This window comes from Thamnophis elegans, chromosome 3 (assembly GCF_009769535.1).
Source record: "Thamnophis elegans isolate rThaEle1 chromosome 3, rThaEle1.pri, whole genome shotgun sequence".
Classification (NCBI taxonomy): domain Eukaryota; kingdom Metazoa; phylum Chordata; class Lepidosauria; order Squamata; family Colubridae; genus Thamnophis; species Thamnophis elegans.
The window spans coordinates 42,222,053-42,241,354 of record NC_045543.1 but is presented as its reverse complement, the minus strand read 5'-3'; the positions used below and the strand labels follow the sequence as shown (position 1 = coordinate 42,241,354).

General features: G+C 38.9%; 1 protein-coding gene across 1 annotated transcript; it reads left to right on the top strand.

Annotated features, from left to right (window-relative positions):
• Positions 1–1,042: 1,042 nt before the first annotated feature.
• On the top strand, positions 1,043–19,229 carry SCNN1A (sodium channel epithelial 1 subunit alpha). Its single transcript, XM_032212515.1, has 12 exons — positions 1,043–1,434; positions 3,342–3,579; positions 5,858–6,045; positions 11,028–11,128; positions 12,671–12,834; positions 14,524–14,622; positions 14,771–14,888; positions 15,010–15,088; positions 15,475–15,532; positions 16,197–16,252; positions 17,021–17,096; positions 18,065–19,229. Exons 1-12 carry the CDS (start codon positions 1,043–1,045, stop codon positions 18,371–18,373), a joined length of 1,878 nt encoding a protein of 625 aa, XP_032068406.1. The 3' UTR covers positions 18,374–19,229.
• Positions 19,230–19,302: the final 73 nt, after the last annotated feature.

The window sequence follows — 19,302 nt, the reverse complement described above, 5'->3', positions numbered from 1 at the left end:
AACTAGTTTCAGACTTATTACACGTTTTTCAAAACAGCTTTTCAGATAAGGAACTTCACAAAACAGTTTATAGTAATAATAGAACACAAATTGCTACAGCCAGTCCAGAGATTAAATCAAAAGTTTAGACTAAAGAATGATAAGTACTTTTAAGTCTATGTAAAGAAATAACAAAGCTGGCAAGTTTTTATTTCTGATCCTTGTTTCTTTACGAGACAACCATAAAAAGATTTTCAGATTATATGAACCAACAATGCCTATTTTCTCATTTAATACCTATAATCCCAGATCTGCACTGATAATATGTTTAACAAATAACTGAGTGAAATTTTCTATAAACGGTAAGGAAGGACCATCATACAGCAAGGACAGCTGGTTTTTCACTTTTCTGAGTGAATGTATTGTTTCTTATGAGCAGATGCTATGTCTTTTCTCTGACGTCATTATTTTGGAATTTTTTTATTCATTGACAATGGAATTTCTTTCTTGGCCTGCCGCATTAGGTTTTTATTAATTATTTGTTTCATCACTTATTGATATACTTACTATAGGACTTTGCATAAAGAATGACCAAACATCCATGAGGCTCAAAGAGCTAAAGTTTAATAATAAAGGAGAGAAAAACAAACAGAGAAAACAGCATTAATGTTAAATGTCCACCAAAATCCATATTTTAAATCCAGATATTTATGTTATAGTAGACAAGCTAATGTTTAAAATAATATTTCAATATTTTGCATAATTTTATACATTTTGAAAAATTACATGTGATGCCTGCCAACATCGTAATAATATATGGAAGATGTTTCTGGTTGCAATGTTACCTGGAAACCTAGTTGCATTGAATTCATTAGAATTTATCTTCAAGGAAGCAGGTATGGTGTGCATCTGTACTCCATTCAATTACAGATACCAAGACACAATGTCACATTCAGAATGCCAAGTCTTTTTTTCTGATATCGGGACTTTCATATATGAATGGTAAAATCAGAAACAAAAAAAAATCACAGTACTATTGAATATTCCTTTTCAGCTTTCAACTATGAAGGTTGAAAATCAGTCAGAAGGCAAGAAGATGGAGCAGCCTAGACTGGAGGCAAAGCAACAAAATGTGAAGGTGGAAACTGAGATGGAAGAAGAGAATGAAGAAAGCGAAGGCCTCATTGAATTCTTCAGTTCCTACCAGGACCTTTTCCAATTTTTTTGCAACAATACAACCATCCATGGTGCCATCCGGCTGGTTTGTTCTAAGAATAATAAGATGAAGACTGCCTTTTGGGCAGTTCTTTTTTTCCTGGCTTTTGGGCTCTTGTATTGGCAGTTTGGAATCATTTATAAAGACTATTTCAGCTTTCCAGTCAACTTGAATTTGAACCTGAACTCTGATAGGCTTACCTTTCCTGCTGTCACACTATGTACTCTCAATCCATATAGGTAAGACTGGTGGTCTTTCAGGTCTGTGTGTTGTGCTCTCTTGGCCTTGGTATTTGGGGAACTGTGATCCATCAGGGCATTTGATTTATAAAACAAAAGAAGCTATTGACTGTTAAAGTGCAGAGTTACCCTTCCCCTCAAAGCCTCAGTACAGGGCCCAGAACTCCCTTCAGTAAGGGGGGTAATAGCAATCAACTGCACCTGAGCCATGCTCACACAAGCACACATTCTTTCTCTGGCCTCCTTCAATTTGTACCACACTGTGTGACACTCACCCCAATCTTGCCCATGAACTGCTCTAAGTCTCCACCACCTCCCTACGCTCTCCTTACCTAGCACTCCATCCTGCTTAAAAACTGTTTGTCTGGAATTACATCAACAACTGGATAGCTGCGATTGCCATCGCTAAGAGATGCGGTCATGTGATGTCACATTTTATGACTGCATCACTTAACAATATCGTAAATTGATGGGCTACCTGTGGCTGTAGAATTGGTAGATTTTAGCAATGTAGAATTAAAGGATTACTTATCAGGGTTCCTATAACAATTTTTACATTATTTTCCCAAGGCAGTGTTACTTGCTACAAATTTTTTCTGACAAATCATTAGCACCCAAGCAAAAGTTCAGGATTTTCAGGAGAAATTTAAATCTTAAATGAAATTGCCCTTAATATTTCTGCTGATGTTCAGATTATAGAGATTGAATTCCCTAATTCTTCTTCAAGGGTGAAACTTATATAAAGAGACATGGCTGCTATTGCAAAGTATCTTCCCAGTAGTATGGCATAACCACACCTTAATAATCTTGTTTATATTTATATTCCCTGATATTCCCTTCATTTCATCCCCAGTTTATGAATGAGACAGGCAGCAGCTTAAATTGTCTTTAGCTGCACTGGTGACAGTAATTTTCTCTGCATCCTTCCTCAAGGTGTGTAAAATCTGTTAGGCTTTGACACAAGTCATGTGATTTAGAGTGACTGGGACATAGATATCACTGAGACAGATAAGGGTCAGCAAAAAGGACAATAGATGTCATGATATCTTATTTTCTTCCAACACAAGAATGAATGAATGCCATTATTGTAGGGGAGACATGCTCCGAGAGTCAAGAATTCAGGAACTAATTTTAATTAAATGGTGCTTGGGCTAGAAAGCATAACAAAAATGATGAAGTTATTAGGATTTAATTTAAAATTTAATTTAATTGAAAGAATGGTAAGAAAGAGAAAGATTAAGTCACTGGGTTGTTTTAAACACTATTCATAATGGTCACTGACTTTTAACAAAATACTATAATGATTGATGAGAATGGATAAAAACAGAGAGTAATCTCAAAAATAGATGCACTTTCTTCAGTGTTCAGTACTGTAAAATAAATTATAATTGTTATAATAGGGATTAATGTAAGCATAAAATGATTTATTAAAAATGACTAAAGATAAATTGATAGGAATGCAACGACCAAGCCAAGGATTGGAAGAGTGGGGTAGGTGATCAAGTCTAAGATGAATGGACATACATTGCTATTGTATTGTTGTTGTGTTTTGATGACCCCAATTGCTTTTCCACTGGCCTTGCCCATTTCTGGGAGTGTAACCCTTAACGTGATCCTCGACCTGAAATACTGTACTTAGATCTTCCCTGTTCTAGAAATGATACCTTCAGTCCAAGAATCTTGGTAAGACTCCTAGCACAGCTGGATTCATCTTCTGTTTACTTCTGATATACTGTATTGTTAAAAGGAAGTTAACTTCAGCCTTCCTGAGCTTGTGCCTTGGGATAGGTTGAATTTTGGCGATATTGACAGAGATTTCTGGAGTTTATAGTCTCACACATCTAAATGTCAGCAACTGATTAACAATTGGACAGTGTATCCCTGAAGCCAATTCTTCCATCTTTTAGGTATAGTGCTTTTCGGAAAGAGATGGAAGAATTGGATCAAATGACCCAACAGACTCTTCTGGAGATGTACAAATTCAACATGTCTTTGGAGCATAAATCCTCTCAGAAACGCATCTCTAGGAGCCTATACAATCATATCCAACGCTACCCATTGCATCGACGCAAACGTGATATACGAGCCATGGAGGACAACAACGCTCACGTGGGCAAAAGTGATTCAAGCATTGGTTTCACCCTGGTAAGCATGATTTAGATTCTTCTTGAACAACTGTGCCAAGACCCCTCAATCTCCTTCATGATCAAATACCTGGATCTGAAAAGTGTCCATAAATCTAAATCATGAATATGTTATCCTCCCAGTATCTATTATATTTGTGTGTGAGAGAGAGAGGAGTGGGGGAGAACAGAACAAAGGTATGTTTACCCTAACGAAGGTTTAAGGGGGGCATGATATCAGTCGTCCAATACTTGAGGGGCAGAGAAGAGGAGGTCAACTTAATCTCCAAAGCACTTGAGGACAAGGCAAGAAGTACGAGTAGAGGATTATTAGAGATCCAACCTAGAATTAAGGAGAAATTTCCAGACCTATGAGAACAATTAATCAATGGAATGGCTTGCCTCCCAATGTTGTTGGTGCTCCAACACTGAAGGTTTTCCATAAGAGATTGGGCAACCATTTGTCTGGAATGGTATAGCGTCTCTTGCTCAAGCAGAGAGATAGACCAGAAGACCTCCCAGGTCCCTTCCAACTTTTTTATTCTATGATTTCTATTACTTCTATGCAGTGCACTTAAAAGATTGTAAGTAGAGGAAGCCAGGCAAATTTCACAGAAATGAATGTCATGGTTTTGAAATACACATCTTTAAAATCAATTTATTCAAGTAACCATTGTGTTTTCTCTTTTCCCCAAGGACATTAATCAGAAAGCTATATTGCTGTTTAAATGAATAACAGTGTGTTTCATAACAGTTATAGCATGAGGTTCCATAACAATTATAGAATAAGGTTTCAAATCAATTCCTTTAAATTCACCAAAACAATGGGAAATTATCTGTAACAAATTTCACTAATGGACTAATAGCTTGATGGGTATTTGCACAATGGAAAGAGATGATAGCAAGTAATACGTCTGCCCCTTCTTAAATTCACTGTTAAATTCACTGTTCAGGGGACAGGGAAAATACAACATCAACTCCTCATGATTTTTAAGACAAGATAGCTAATACAGCCACAAACATTTTGCTTTGGTGAAAGGGGAGGGAGGGGAAGAGATGGGAAGACCAGCACATAATTAACTAAACAATTATCACAGGATAGTTCATTTATTTACAAGTACTTTTATGCCACTCACAGAATTACAAAATATATATTAATAATGTTGCCTCAACTAAATCCAGATTAAAACATCATCTTCATTATACTGTAGTGTCATATACACCCCAGATATCTACTTATCACATCCTCATCCCATGAAAGAACACTTAAACTGACAGGTTTTCTAAATTCTAATAATGAGGATGCTTCTTTATTTTTAAGGAGTGACTGCTCAAGATATTTGTGTAGAGAATGTTGGGCTCCAAGCCCACTCCTGCCTCATCCTGCAAGGGGTAGAAGCTCTTAGCGAATATGCTCTGTTGGAGAGGCAGTTTTTTCCCAGAGCATTAATATTAGGGATTAGTATTGTGAAATGAATCTGAAAACAAACTGGCAGCCAATGCAGTCTAGCAACCATGCAGAAGTGGTGTTCCTGGTGCTCCCGGAGCTTCATGGTTTGCTTGTAGATATTCCATGGCCCAACTAGGGAAAATCATCATATATGCAGCTGTATCAAGGCACAGCCTTCAAGATGAGAGCTGCTACATCCCTGTACCAGCTGTAGTTCTTAATGGTCTTTGGGGAAGTCCCATATAGAAAAAGTTATGGTATCTGTTCCATTCCCAGAGGACAGTCATTGAATTAAATAAAGCAGTCTTATTACACAAGTGATTAAGTTATTCAAGGGCAGTTCTATTGATTACTGACTTCAGTATATAGCATCATCACCATCATTCTTATATTGCTGAAATGTAAGCAAATACAACATCAACAATACAGGATATAATTTTTAAAAGACTGTGTTGTTATTTAAAAAATTAGAAGGAAGAAAAATATGTATTTAAAAAAGATCCACATCATATTCTTTTACATCACTATGGGATTGATTCACTCCTTAAGCTTGTCATTAAATCTAGACTAAATAGAAAAACATTCTTCATCTTCTGATTTTTGAGGACATAAAGAGTTTTCAGAAGATTTGCTGAATTCATTACATTAATATTGAGGGTTTTGTTGATTTGTGGATAAAAACATCATACAGAATCACTGTACATCTGATTCTATAAATGGAGATGAGGTTTTCATAGGACCATATAGTGTCCCTTGTCCACTGATTCCTCTATAATTGGGAATGTTTTCTCTTCTTGCTGAGTTCATTCTTGTTCCAGAATGGATTTAATGTGATTGGTTTCTTTTTTAGTGTAATGAAAACAAGACAGATTGTTTCCAGCAAATGTATTCTTCCGGTGTGGATGCTATACGGGAGTGGTACAGTTTTCATTACATCAACATTTTGGCAAAGTTCCCTGACACCAAGGCCCTGGAGGAATCCAACTTCACAAGCTTCATCTATGCCTGCCAATTCAACGAAGCGTCATGTAACAAAGCGTGAGTTCCAATATGATTGCTCCATAGATCAACTTAAGTCCCTACCACTCCAGTCTTAGTTCTCACCATTTCCTTTTACTGAAACTATCAACAACCCATGTTTTTTAATCAATAATTATAATTAAAATGATTGAATCAATAATTATGATTATAATGATTATTGATATTGACTGATTCACACTACCATTTTAATTCATTTCAAAAAAGCAAAGTGGTACCGTAGGTCTGGGCCATGAGCTTAATGAAAGGAAGTCCTGACATGACCCATGTAGCCAAGAGATAGTTGGATTATAGTCGGCAATATAGTCTACAGTAAAGTTAAGAGATCTGCTACTTCATCTATAAAACTAAGTTTCTAAAGGGAAACTCTAAATTTCCCAAGAAGGGACAGTTTTCATGATACCCAAAAACACATCTAATAGCTTTCCTTATGAGCAGGAATGGAAAACTGATCAGTAGATGTGAATACCTTCTTGGCCTCCTTCTTTGTCTGATCCTCAGAGGAATGTGACAAATCATGCCTTGAGCTATTTATGGTTAGATTATTACTACTATTGATGGGAGTAGCCAGCAGGTGTAGTCTATATCAACACATCACTCATTTATCACAAAGCCTGAATTTCATTGGCTTTAGTGGTGAGTACAGTGAATCTTTAAACAGGCTTAGACTCCTTAATAGCTTTCTAGTCTTATGGGGAAGATTGTATGTAGTGTTTCAAAATACATAGTTCATTTCAGGCCTTCCACTGAACACATAAACTGAGTTTGGGCTTGGAGGTGTAATTTTACTTCTAATTAATATCTCAAATCATCATACATATAGCAGGATCATATGGTAAAGCTAGATGATCCTCCGAATAACTTACTCTTCTGAATAAGAAAATGGAATTGAATATCACTCAGAGTTTACTTTGGAATGGTTTATAAGCCTTGCAAAATAAATAAAAACTTTACTTATAATATGCTCCTTATTGAGCTAAGGATCCATCAGAAATGTTTTAAGAGTGTGTGTGTGTGTGTGTGTATTTGTTTTCATAGATTTTCACGGGTGTAGGTACGTACGTACGTACGTACGTACGTACGTACGTACATACATACATACATACATACATACATACATACATACATACATACAGTGTTTCCCTCAACTTGCTGCCATCTCTGCTCATACCTGAATAGTTTTCGACATGCCTGAAGATAGTTATGGGAGATTTTTCCTATGGTGCCAGAGCCTAAGCTAAGAAGACTTGCACTTGTAGGTTGAAATGTGTCCACAATTTGTTAGCCCTTTTAACAAGTTAGGTTTCAATCACCAGTCCTGTTAAGCATCTTATGTATTTTGTACTAGTCTCATATCTACTTCCCTGACAGCACAGGGAGCTCCAATGGACTTACTTCACTGAACATAAAAAAATATAAAAATAGTTTCCAAGACATGCTGACATGTACCAATTGAAGTTGTGTAGTCAATAAATTATTGGAGCATAAATTTATTTAGGTCCTCATGCAATTACCCAATAGATCAGATTATGTAATAATATCATATACCCATAGCAGAGTAGAAGTGCTATATTTGTGACGTCCCTTTGAATAAAGTGAAAATTTTACTTAATTTCAAAGTTTATTTTGAAGAACTACAAGAAGAAGGGTGGGACTGATTTTGGGAGGGAAGGATAAGACATTTTCTCATAATATTTGCCCCATTTTCACTGTACTACCCATGTTTATGTTTTTTTTTAATGTTTAAGTTTATTTATAGGCTGCCCTTTTCCCTGAGGGGACTCAGGGCGGCTTACAACTTATACAGGAAGGGGAAACATACAATGACATATAGGACAATACATAATTAAAAGAATAGAGCAACATTCATCATTTGGGCGGGGATGGATTATAATCTTTAACCCCAGGCCTGACGGGATAGCCAGGTCTTGAGGGCTGTGCGGAAGGTCTGGAGGGTGGTGAGGGTACGAATCTCCACGGGGAGATCGTTCCAAAGGGTCGGAGCTGCTACTGAAAAGGCTCTCCTCCGCGTAGTTGCCAGTCGACACTGACTGGCAGATGGAACTCGGAGGAGGCCCAATCTATGCGATCTAATGGGTCGCGAGGAGGTAATTGGCAGGAGGCGGTCTCTCAAGTACACAGATCCACTACCATGAAGGGCTTTGTAGGTGGTAAGTAGCACCTTGAAGCGCACCCGGAGATCAACAAGTAGCCAGCGCAGCTCGCGGAGGATAGGTGTTATGTGGGCGAACCGAGGTGCACCCACAATCACTCGCGCGGCCGCATTCTGGACTAGCTGAAGTCGCCGGATGCTCTTCAAGGGCAGCCCCATGTAGAGCACATTGCAGTATTCCAGCCTAGAGGTCACAAGGGCCCGAGTGACTGTTGTGAGAGCCTCCCGGTTCAGGTAGGGTCGCAACTGGCGCACCAGGCGAACCTGGGCAAATGCCCCCCTGGTCACAGCCGACAGGTGGTAGTCAAAGGTCAGCTGTGGATCCAGAAGGACTCCCAAGTTGCGAACCCTGTCTGAGGGGTGTAATATTTGACCCCCCAGCCTGAGTGATGGAACACTGGCCAAATTATTGGGAGGAAAACACAACAGCCACTCGGTCTTTTCCGGGTTGAGTGCAAGCTTGTTAGCCCTCATCCAGTCCCTAACGGCTTCAAGACCCCGGTTCATCACGTCCACCGCTTCATTGAGTTGGCATGGGGCGGACAGATACAACTGCGTATCGTCCACGTAGTGGTGATATCTTATCCCATGCCTCCGAATGATCTCGCCCAGCGGTTTCATGTAGATGTTAAATAGTAGGGGGGACAGGACCGACCCCTGCGGCACCCCATATGTTAGGGGCCTAGGGGTCGATCTCTGCCCCCCGACCAACACCGACTGCGACCTGTCTGAGAGGTAGGAGGAGAACCACTGCAGAACAGTGCCTCCCACTCCCACCTCCCGCAGTCGTCGCAGAAGGATACCATGGTCAATGGTATCGAAAGCCGCCGAGAGGTCAAGGAGAACTAAGATGGAGGCATGGCCTCCATCCCTGGCTCTCCAGAGATCATCGGTCAATGCGACCAAAGCGGTTTCTGTGCTGTAACCAGGCCTGAAGCCGGACTGGAATGGGTCTAGGTAACTGACCCCCCCTAAGCATTTCCTATTCCAGGAAAGTTTTTTTTTAAAAAAAAAAAGGAGTCCCTGCAGATTATACTTCGCTAGTCATTGCCAGCTATAGGGGACAGTGCTCATCTCCATTTCAAGGGCCACTGGTGTGTGTGGGGGACTGGGTGGACAAGTTGTGAAAGAAATTCAAGAGAAAGGAAACACAGCACTGTTTCCAGGGAAAAGAATGTTCTAAAATTAATAGCTTAGATGAGAACATGGAGATTAGCATTAACAAAAGTCATTTGGGTAAATGTTTTACAGATTTGTTTCCTCTCAATAACTGTCCAACAACTAGTTTCACTTTTTTTTATTTACCTTTCTTTTGAAAACGCTTCTGCTTACACACACACACACACACACATCTCCATGTATAGAGAGTGATGTGCGTAAGCATGCACACATTTCATAATCAAGACCTAAAGCAACTGAGCCATGGACAAAAGATAGGATACAGATGAAATAAGGAAAAAAAATATTCCCAGTTAAGATAAGGTTTGTGAAGCCACTAACTCTGATGGGAGTCATCCCCACAAAGGGAAGACTGAAGTAGGCAAGATTGGAAGAAGAATGGCTTCAAAATACCATGAAGGAATTTTTTGGAGGGAACAGTGAAAGAGTCACAACTTGTGACTCATCAAACCCGACACAGTCCACTAGCCATGCTATTTGAGGCAAGAACTTATTTAACCACCCCCTCCTTTTCTCTGACTTTTCAGTGTCAAGAAAGCAGCAAAACCAGGAAGTTTATTAAATCCCTAGTGGATTCCATTTGTCACGGTGATGAAATAATGACTATGTGACCACACTTAAAACTGGAATTAGCCACTTTGGTTGGGTCTCTTGTGGGGAACAATATGGCCTTTTTTTTTCAGTGCAGTTGAACATTGGCTCTTTTGGATCCAGCTGGCACCTGGAAAGCTACCATTAGTTCCAGAAGTTGTTTGCAGACTTTGTTAGTTAACCTTTCTCTTGAATTTCTTTCACAACTTGTATACACTCCACCCACTCCCCCACACACACCTCAGCCAAGCTTACCTGCTGCTGGCACCAAGCTTCCTCCTACATATTTAAAACCATTGATAAATGCCAGCTGCACGGCTGATTGTATCTGATGCGGGGGTCATAAGCAGTGTGAAGAAGTTCACCCATCTCATTTGAGAAGCCAATCTTCTCTAGAGAAGCCAATTTATACATCTATCAGGATTTCCCACTAAAAACCACAAGTAGTTTGCACATCTTTCCATCAGTCAATTAAATAAGGTTTTAGTTCATTGAGTTTTTCCTTAAGAAAAAAATATGTTGCTGGGCTTGATTTTTTTTAAAAAGTATCTGCAATAGTCTTAACATGGAACAAAAGAGGTGTGATGTTATTAATTCTTTCTAGTTCAAAAAAGAATCTCAAGGTGCAGCATGGTAGAATTATTTGGTTGGGTTCACACAATACATTAAACCTAGACACAGATGAATAATGCATAACTACTGTGTGGAATAACGTATTATGCTCACAGCATGGTTTATGCACTGATCTGATTATCACAATAAGATGATACTGTGTTCTTACATGTTGAAACACAAACCACACTACCCCATTTCAACCTACCCTGGCACAATAGAGACAACCATCTTAACATAAAAGTTCTCTTAGTTGAAACTTTGCATGTTGTTTTTCCAGAACACAAAATTTCAAGTAAGAGAACTTTTATGCTAAGAGGATCCCAATAAAGATACTATTCTTTTTCCTCTAAGGGCAGCAAACTCAATTATTTGAATAAATTGTGCAGTTAGCAGTTAGCCTTAATCTTTATTTTTGTTCTTTCAGGAACTATACTCATTTTCATCACCCTATTTATGGGGACTGCTACACATTCAACGACAATAGCAGCACTTTGTGGATGTCCTCCATGCCTGGGATCAACAATGGTGAGCAAATGCCAAAAAATGGTAATGAATGTCTGGAAAGGTTCTTTGTTTGAATGTACAAATAATGCTATGGAGGCCAAAGAGAAAAAAAGATGTATGTATATTACTGTTCTAATTTCAGTATCCAGGCTTCTCTGGGCATAGGCTTAATTGCACTAAGGAGGTATTGTCCTTATTTCTTAAAACTATGGAGTAGGCAGAGGGCATACTTTGAGTGGTGAAGAATAGAGAAAAATTCTGCATGAAGAAAAATGGCCACACATTGGCCATGAAGGCCAGAATTAAATTTTACATGGCCTGGCTTTCTCTACCTAATGACCATTACGGGCAAAAGAGAGTGAGAGTCAGTGGTGAAATTCAATTTTTTTTACTACCGGTTCTGTGGGCGTGGTTTGGTAGGCGTGGCAGGGGAAGGATACTACAAAATCCCCATTTCCTCCCCACTCTGGGGCCAGCCCTGCCCTCCCGATCAACTGGGACTCAGGAGGCAGAGAATAGATGGGAGAGGGGACAGTCAGAGGTGGTGTTTGCTGGTTCTCCGAACTACTCAAAATCTCCACTACCAGTTCTCCAGAACCTGTCAGAACCTACTGAATTTCACCTCTGGTGTGTGTTCACACTCACAGATGTTAAAAAAGGAGTCTGCACTGTTATCTTTCTTTTCTAAGTGATTTATCTTTTTTTGCATTACATCATAGGCATCATATTAGTTTGGTGATATTCTCAGAGTTGCCACTATGTAATTCCCTTCTCAATTCAGTTGTGTTTTTCTTCTAACTGGATTTTTGCATTTCAAGTTCTTACGACATTTCTCTTTTCCAAATGAAGGACAGCAAACTACAAGCTTTTAGTTCAGTGTTTCTCAACCTTGGCAACTTGAATATGTCTGGACTTCAAATCCCAGAATTCCCCAGCCAGCGAATGCCACGTTATGTTTTATATAAAGTTGATATTTGGATTATTTAACGCAAAGCAACAGCCTCAAGAATTTTTTTTTTTTACAAAATATATACTCTTAACTTCAGTTTCAGATTGTGTACATAGTATTTCCATAGTACACAATGGCTAGGCTGCAACTCGTGTTAGATGGTTTTATTATCTATGCTGAGAACATTTTGTAAAAAGGTGTATCCAGCAATAGAACTTTCCCTGCCAGTTTGAAGTGATGTTTGCCTATTTATATAGCACAGACCTAGCCTCTATGACTCAATGACTAAAGGGACAAATTGTACCTTGACTTTACTCCAACCAGCATTTTTTCCCTCTTCAGGTTGTCTTACATCCTTTTTAAGATTAGCAAATTCTACTTAAGAAACCTTTTTTAAGGTCAGAACATTCAGGCGTAAGGCCACTGTACTACTACGTTAGAATTTCATCTCAGAAACATATTCAAAGCTTTGGAAGGCTATAATGGCTCAGCTCATGTGTTTCCAGCATTGTTTGGACTCCTTCAACATGGCAACACTTATTTTAAATTTTATATCTCCCTCCCTGAATCACTTGATCTCTTGAGATAATCACTCTTGGTTTCTATCTCCGCAGGCCTTTCTCTGGTCGTCCGCACAGAGCAAAACGACTTTATCCCACTATTGTCCACTGTGACAGGAGCTCGAGTAATGGTCCACAATCAGAATGAACCTGCCTTCATGGATGAAGGGGGTTTTAATGTGCGTCCTGGCATAGAAACATCCATCAGTATGAGAAAGGTGAGAGACGGGAGGAAGATAAGCCTTGCTTTGAGCATAGGGGTGGAATCGCTTCTCTTCCAAGGAAATGAAATATAAACACATGGCAAAAAAAAACCCAGGCTCAGTTCAGTTCAGTTGTATTCAGTTCAGAGTTTATTAGAACTCATAGTTTTACCAAAAGAAAACATGAACATTATGGTGCTGTAAAACTAGAATCGGTCAACAAACCATCAATACAATGAATTGTTGTAAAGACAACCTACCATTTTCTTATCTAGAGGTGTGTATTTGTGTGTGTTAAAAGTTTAACAAGGCACAGAACAGAAAGAACTGGCTCTATTATTTAGTTTAACAGTATAGAACACTCTATGCCCGCAATGTTAAGCTGTGAGAACATTCAATTCCCAGAATTCTCCAACCAGCATTCTGGGAATTGAATCCACATAGGTTAACGTTACTGGGGTTAAAGTTACTGGAGAAAAACTGATCTAGTCTTAAAAGTGTTTACTTGCTTCTATCCCACAATGTAAGAAGCAACTATGAGCCTTTTCTTCATTACTTACAAAATATAGAAATCTATTCAGTGAAATTGCAAAATGTCAGAGTTCCCAATGAGCGTCCTCCCATAGTGCTTGTTGATTTAAAAAATGAGCAAGGGTTTGTGTTTTAATCAAAAAATGTGACTGGCAATTGATGGTCAATTGTTTTATCAGAGATTAATATACAGCACTTCACCGAGTTCTTATCAGAATGAAATTGCGAAAATAATCCTTTACCTTTTGCATCTCTTGGTAAATACGAAAGATACAATCCCCCATCCTATGTTTGTGAAAAACAGTGCAATGCCTAGCTTCACACACTATATAATTCTCCTTTCCCCTTAGTGTGCCACTGCTATGTCAAGGAGATATTTAAATCTGGGATTTCACCATGGAATACATATCATCATTTTCACAGGCTCCCATCACTCAGCTATTAGGATTAGAAAAAGGACTGGCGCCAACCACAGGGACTTGAATGCTGTCAGAGGACACAGAGAAAGGCTCCTGGTTTAGCTTTTATGACTTAGTGTGTTATAATAACAAGAATATAGGTAGTCCTCAACTTATGACCACAACTGAGCTCAAAATGTCCATTGCTAAGCAAAATAGTTAAGTTTTGCACAATTTTACGACCTTTCTTGCCACAGTTGTTAAGTGAATCACTGCAATCATTAAGTTAGTAGCACAGTTGTTAAGTGAATCTGGCTTCCTCATTGACTTTGCTCATCAGGTGGTCACAAAAGGTGATCACATGACCCCAGGACACTGAAACCATCATAAATACAGTACACGTTAATTGCCAAGTGTCCAAATTTTGATCACATGACCATGGGGATGCTGCAACAGTCGTGTGAAAGCCAGTCATAAATCATCTTTTTCAGTGCCGTTGTAACTGAATTGAGGACTACCAGTATGGCAGTTATACTCACTGGCTGGGGAATTCTGGGAATTGAACTCCACACATCTCAAAATTGCCAAGGTTGAGAAACAATGACCTGGAATGGACCAGATGCTTTTGGAAAATCTTCAGATTAACAGCATTTCTAGTTTGAGTTCAAGTCAGGAAGTACCCTGTTCAGCCAGCAAAGAAAAGATCTGACACCCAGATGCAAAATAGAAAAAACAAAAACTGTATTGATTTGACAAGTTGTAAATTGATTGACAGGAAACCACCGAGCGTCTTGGGGGAAGCTACAGTGACTGCACAGAAGATGGAAGTGATGTGCCAGTGAAGAATCTATTCCCATCCCATTACACTGAGCAGGTATCTTGCCTCGATAGAACCGCTCCCACACACAGTCTGGGCTCTGCCCAACCCTCTCCCTGTATTGGGATTATTCCCATCACCAAAAATTTCCCAGCATGAATGCACAACTTCATGTGAATTCAAAGAGCTCCTTTTGCGCTTCTAGGTCTGCATACGTTCCTGTTTCCAGGCCAGTATGGTAGAACGATGTGGCTGTGGCCATTACTTCTACCCTTTACCCAGTGGGGCAGAGTATTGTGACTCCGCTAAGCATATAGCCTGGGGTAAGTACAGAGGGGGAGGAATCCATCCATATCACTTCTCTGTAACCCCCCACCCCTTCCTCAGCTCTTTCTGTTGATAAAAGATTGTTCAATTAATACTTTTTTCTCTATTTTCTATTAGGTTACTGCTATTATAAACTCCAAGCTGAATTTAAAGCAAACCACTTGGGCTGCTTCACTAAATGCCGGAAACCTTGCAAGTGAGTAGACTTCAAAACTTGTGGAGTTGCATTCCTTGGTCTAGCCAAATTCCACAGAGCTTGCTTAGCAATAGAAGATATTCAGGGAAACTGAGAGAACAGATTTTATCCTTGATACATCCATGCAGGCCGGCCAACCAATTCTAGCTGAAAGGAGCACTCAAGCAGGGGAATAAAAAGGAAAGAGATGGTGCGCCTAAATATTCTCATAGATTATTTGAGCTGCAGAGTAATAAACGCTTGTTGCTCAGATGCTGGCAGGAGGTTCATCTATGGGATTTCCCTCAATCATGCAAGTTCACTTTTGAATGAAGATGCCAGCCAAGGACCTTGTCTCAAGCATGCTGGGTGACACATCTGATGGGTTTTTTTTTACTTTTCTATAGAGTGACAGAGTACCAGCTGTCAGCCGGATATTCACGATGGCCTTCATCTGTCTCTGAGGTAAGAAGCTGATTTTTGCTGTAGGGCAGTGTTTCTCAGAAGAGCCAGTTTTGTATAGTTGTTAAATCTCAAGCTAGAAACCAGGAGACTGTGATTTCTAGTCCTGCCTTGGGCACGAAGCCAACTGGGTGACTTTGAGCCAGTCTTAGACCCAGGAAGGAGGCAACAGCAAACCACTTCCGAAAAACCTTGCCAAGAAAATTGTAAACTAGATCAGGCAGTCGGCAGGATTCAACCCTGACTCAAAGGCACCCAAAATAAGTATTTCTTAATCATAGCAACTGTAAGGTATGTGGACCACTTGATGCTGAGGAATTCTGGAGGTTGAAGTCCATACATCTTAAAAGTTGCAAGGATGAGAAATATCTGAAAGCTAGGAAGGACCAAATGAATGCTTCACATCAATGGATGCAATAGCATCTTCCCTTTAATGCCCATTTTATAAGTTAAATGCATGGGGTGGAGAGACAAATCTAAACCAGACCTAACTTATCACTTGGAGGAGAGAAATACTGAAAGCAAAAAGAACAAGAGCTCTTTTGCGCTCAAAATACCTTTCTTCCTTCCCCAAATTATTATTTTTTGAATAGCTATGTGTGTTTATGCATGAGCGGTTAATAGTCCTTGAACTGTTTGCGCTGATATTGCAAATCTATCATTTCAGTCCTGGGTGTTTCACATGCTGAACCGGCAGAATAAAAACAATGTCATATCTAAGAGGTAAGAGCTCCCCCTATGGATGAAATAATATTAAGTTGGCGTTGGGGGGCGGGTGTTGGTTAAAATCAAACCAATGGAGTGAAACAGCAGTGCTGAGGTAAAATAATATAAGGGAAAAGGATTGAAAGTACAATATATTAACTGCTTCAAGATCAGCTGAAAGTATTGGAATGTAAAGTAACTATCTGCCTAGTCCACATTATGTCATTAGTAAATGGTTCAGGGTGCTATGAGCTAAGAAATTAGATTAAGTAAATCTTGAATAGTGCAGCTTTTCCTATGAACAGAACTTCAAGTGCAGAAAACTATTCAGAAGTCCATTCTGCCACAAAATATTAGTTTATTTTAGACTGTCAACCACAAACTGCTGAGTGGTTCAGAGGAAGTTAAAGATCAGCAGCAATCCCAGCATCTGAACTGATGCTTGTTTTAATGACAAGTGCCTGAATCATTATATGATTTGCATATCACAACAGAAGTTTAAAGTAAAATTAGACATCTAATAAAGTAGCTATTAAAAACTGCACTAAAACTGATATAGATCTGAGGATTCTGCCTTGAATGTTTGGGTATTAGACTCTTATTGCAGATATAGTTGCCTAACAGCAAAGTTCACTAAAGGGCGTTTATTTATTTTAAGCAAATGCATCCTCAAAGATGACCTACTGAGATAAGATTTTTTCTAAATGAGGCTGGGTAGAATTGCCGTCTTAGCCAATGCACCTTTCTAACAAGACTGGACTCATTCCAACTCTCTTCTATTGCCAGGGATGGAATTGCCAAAGTGAATATTTTTTTCAACGAGTGGAATTATAAAAGGAACGGAGAATCTCCAGCTTTCACGGTATGTCCACACATTTGATTGCATGCTGCCAGCAGCCTAAAATATCACAGAGCTTCTGTGTCCTTCTAGTAGTTGGTCAAATTATTTTAGTTTCTTCTTCAGCATCTTCCTTTAAGCCATGTTTCCATTTTCAATAGTCTTATTTTCTGAATTTGGGTGTTATTTGGAACGTGATACGATAGAATGCAATGTTAGATGCTAATTAGAGCAATACTTATAGGCACATCCCAGCCTGTCAGAGCAACCTCTCTTCTACTAATCTCAGAATAATTGATGGATAAATTCTTAGTCTATGATTCAATCCTAGCAGGAAAATTTGAAATTATTTTCAATTAGTGTGAAATGTTACCCATACTAGGTTAACCAGGCGGAGGAAAACTTAACTATTTTCTTTTACCCTCAATCTACCCATTCATTTAAGCAAATGTTTATAATGCAAAATTCTCCTAATGTACTCTTGAATTGTATGCTCTGCAAACATTTCTCAGTAATTAACATTTGACTTCCAGTAATTTTACTGTAGGTATCAGTAATTGTACAGTTGATACACAGCAAAAGCCAAGAATCAGCAGTATATCACAGCTGATGTATAACAGTAAGCAATTAACATTTCATAGATAGTACAATGACAGTGAGTAACTTGGTTTTATTCAATAAATCAAAACGATAGCCAAAGCTTGTTGACCATTTATTTTTGCACTGTATCATTAAGCATTGGGTTAAATATCAATATGTAATTTCAACTTTGACAGGATTGATCCTGCTTTTGAGACAAAGGCAGCATGTTTATTCTTATGTATAAACAGAGTGATTTTCCAATTCCTAGAACCAACAACAAGCCCCTTAAAATCTAGGCAAGTCCAAACAAAATATGTTAGTTCTTCAACCTCTATGAATATATCAGCTAGACACAGAGACAGAGATCTTTTTAACCACTTTTAATTTTGTTTTGCATTTTCCTTGTACAGGTGGTGACATTGCTTTCCCAGCTAGGGAACCAGTGGAGTCTTTGGTTTGGTTCATCAGTCCTTTCTGTGGTGGAACTGGCTGAGTTGATTTTGGATTTTTTAATCCTCACAAGCATCCTGGTTTTCCGCCGGCTGTACTTATATCAATCTTCAGACCTTTATGCACTAAGCAACTCAAATAACAATGTACCTTCGGCTCACAAAACTCCACAGGAAATACCTGCCGAGATTGGGATTGCTGCACTGCCATCTTATAACACCTTAGAAACATTAGACTTACACAGAGTTTCCTTCAGGAGAACAGAATAAAATCCAGACCAGGATGCTTTGGATATGACATCATTATGCACTTTAATTAATGTTGACGTATAGACTCAGCACTTGGAACTAACGTTAGCTGGATTCTCACATCCAGAGAAGACAGGCCTGAATTTCATCTAAAAGAATTCTGACGATACAGATCCAATGACATGAAAGCACCTTTCTTTCTCACTTTGTCCTTGGTGTGTGCAATTTCTCAAGTCTGTATTTGTCCACCACCAAACAAAATTAAAAAGATGGATGCTGGGTATTCTTTTCCCCGTATATTTTGAGAAATAACTTTCTACAAATTGATCTTGGTTGTTGCTTCCCGTTTCTTTTTTTGGGGGGGGGGCATTTGCTGATCAAATTAAAGTCAAGTGGACAAAGACATCTAACCCTTTTCTTGTAGATTAAAAACAAACCCAAGCTTTTTGGTATTTATCCCATCCATTGAGATAGCTATAACTCTTTCCTGATTGCAGCCAAGTGTCAGTATGAAGACATGCACTGGAAACTGAAAAAAGCTCAACAGGATATGAAATCTTCATAGGATTAGAACAATCCTAATACATATACATGGATAAACTTCTATACTTTGAAAAATAAAAGATCTCTAATTCTGGGTCCATGAATTACCAAGGTACACTTCAATCAATGCTTCTTTAAGCAGGCTATAACAAGGATTTCCATCCACTTCTCTTCCTTTGAGCAGATCCAAGCTTTGAAGACTGTATACTTTATTATGCATTTAATATCGATGTTAAGTCTTGCTCCGCTACTCAGAGACTTAATATTCAGCTTCTGTATTGTGTATCTCCCTGTGAATGACTTCAGTTAAACTAGGACCTAAGCTCTTTCTCACTTCCTTTGTTCTCCTGAGACCAAATGCTACAAAAACAGTATATTCTTAGTCTTGGGTTCATTCTGGATGTGGG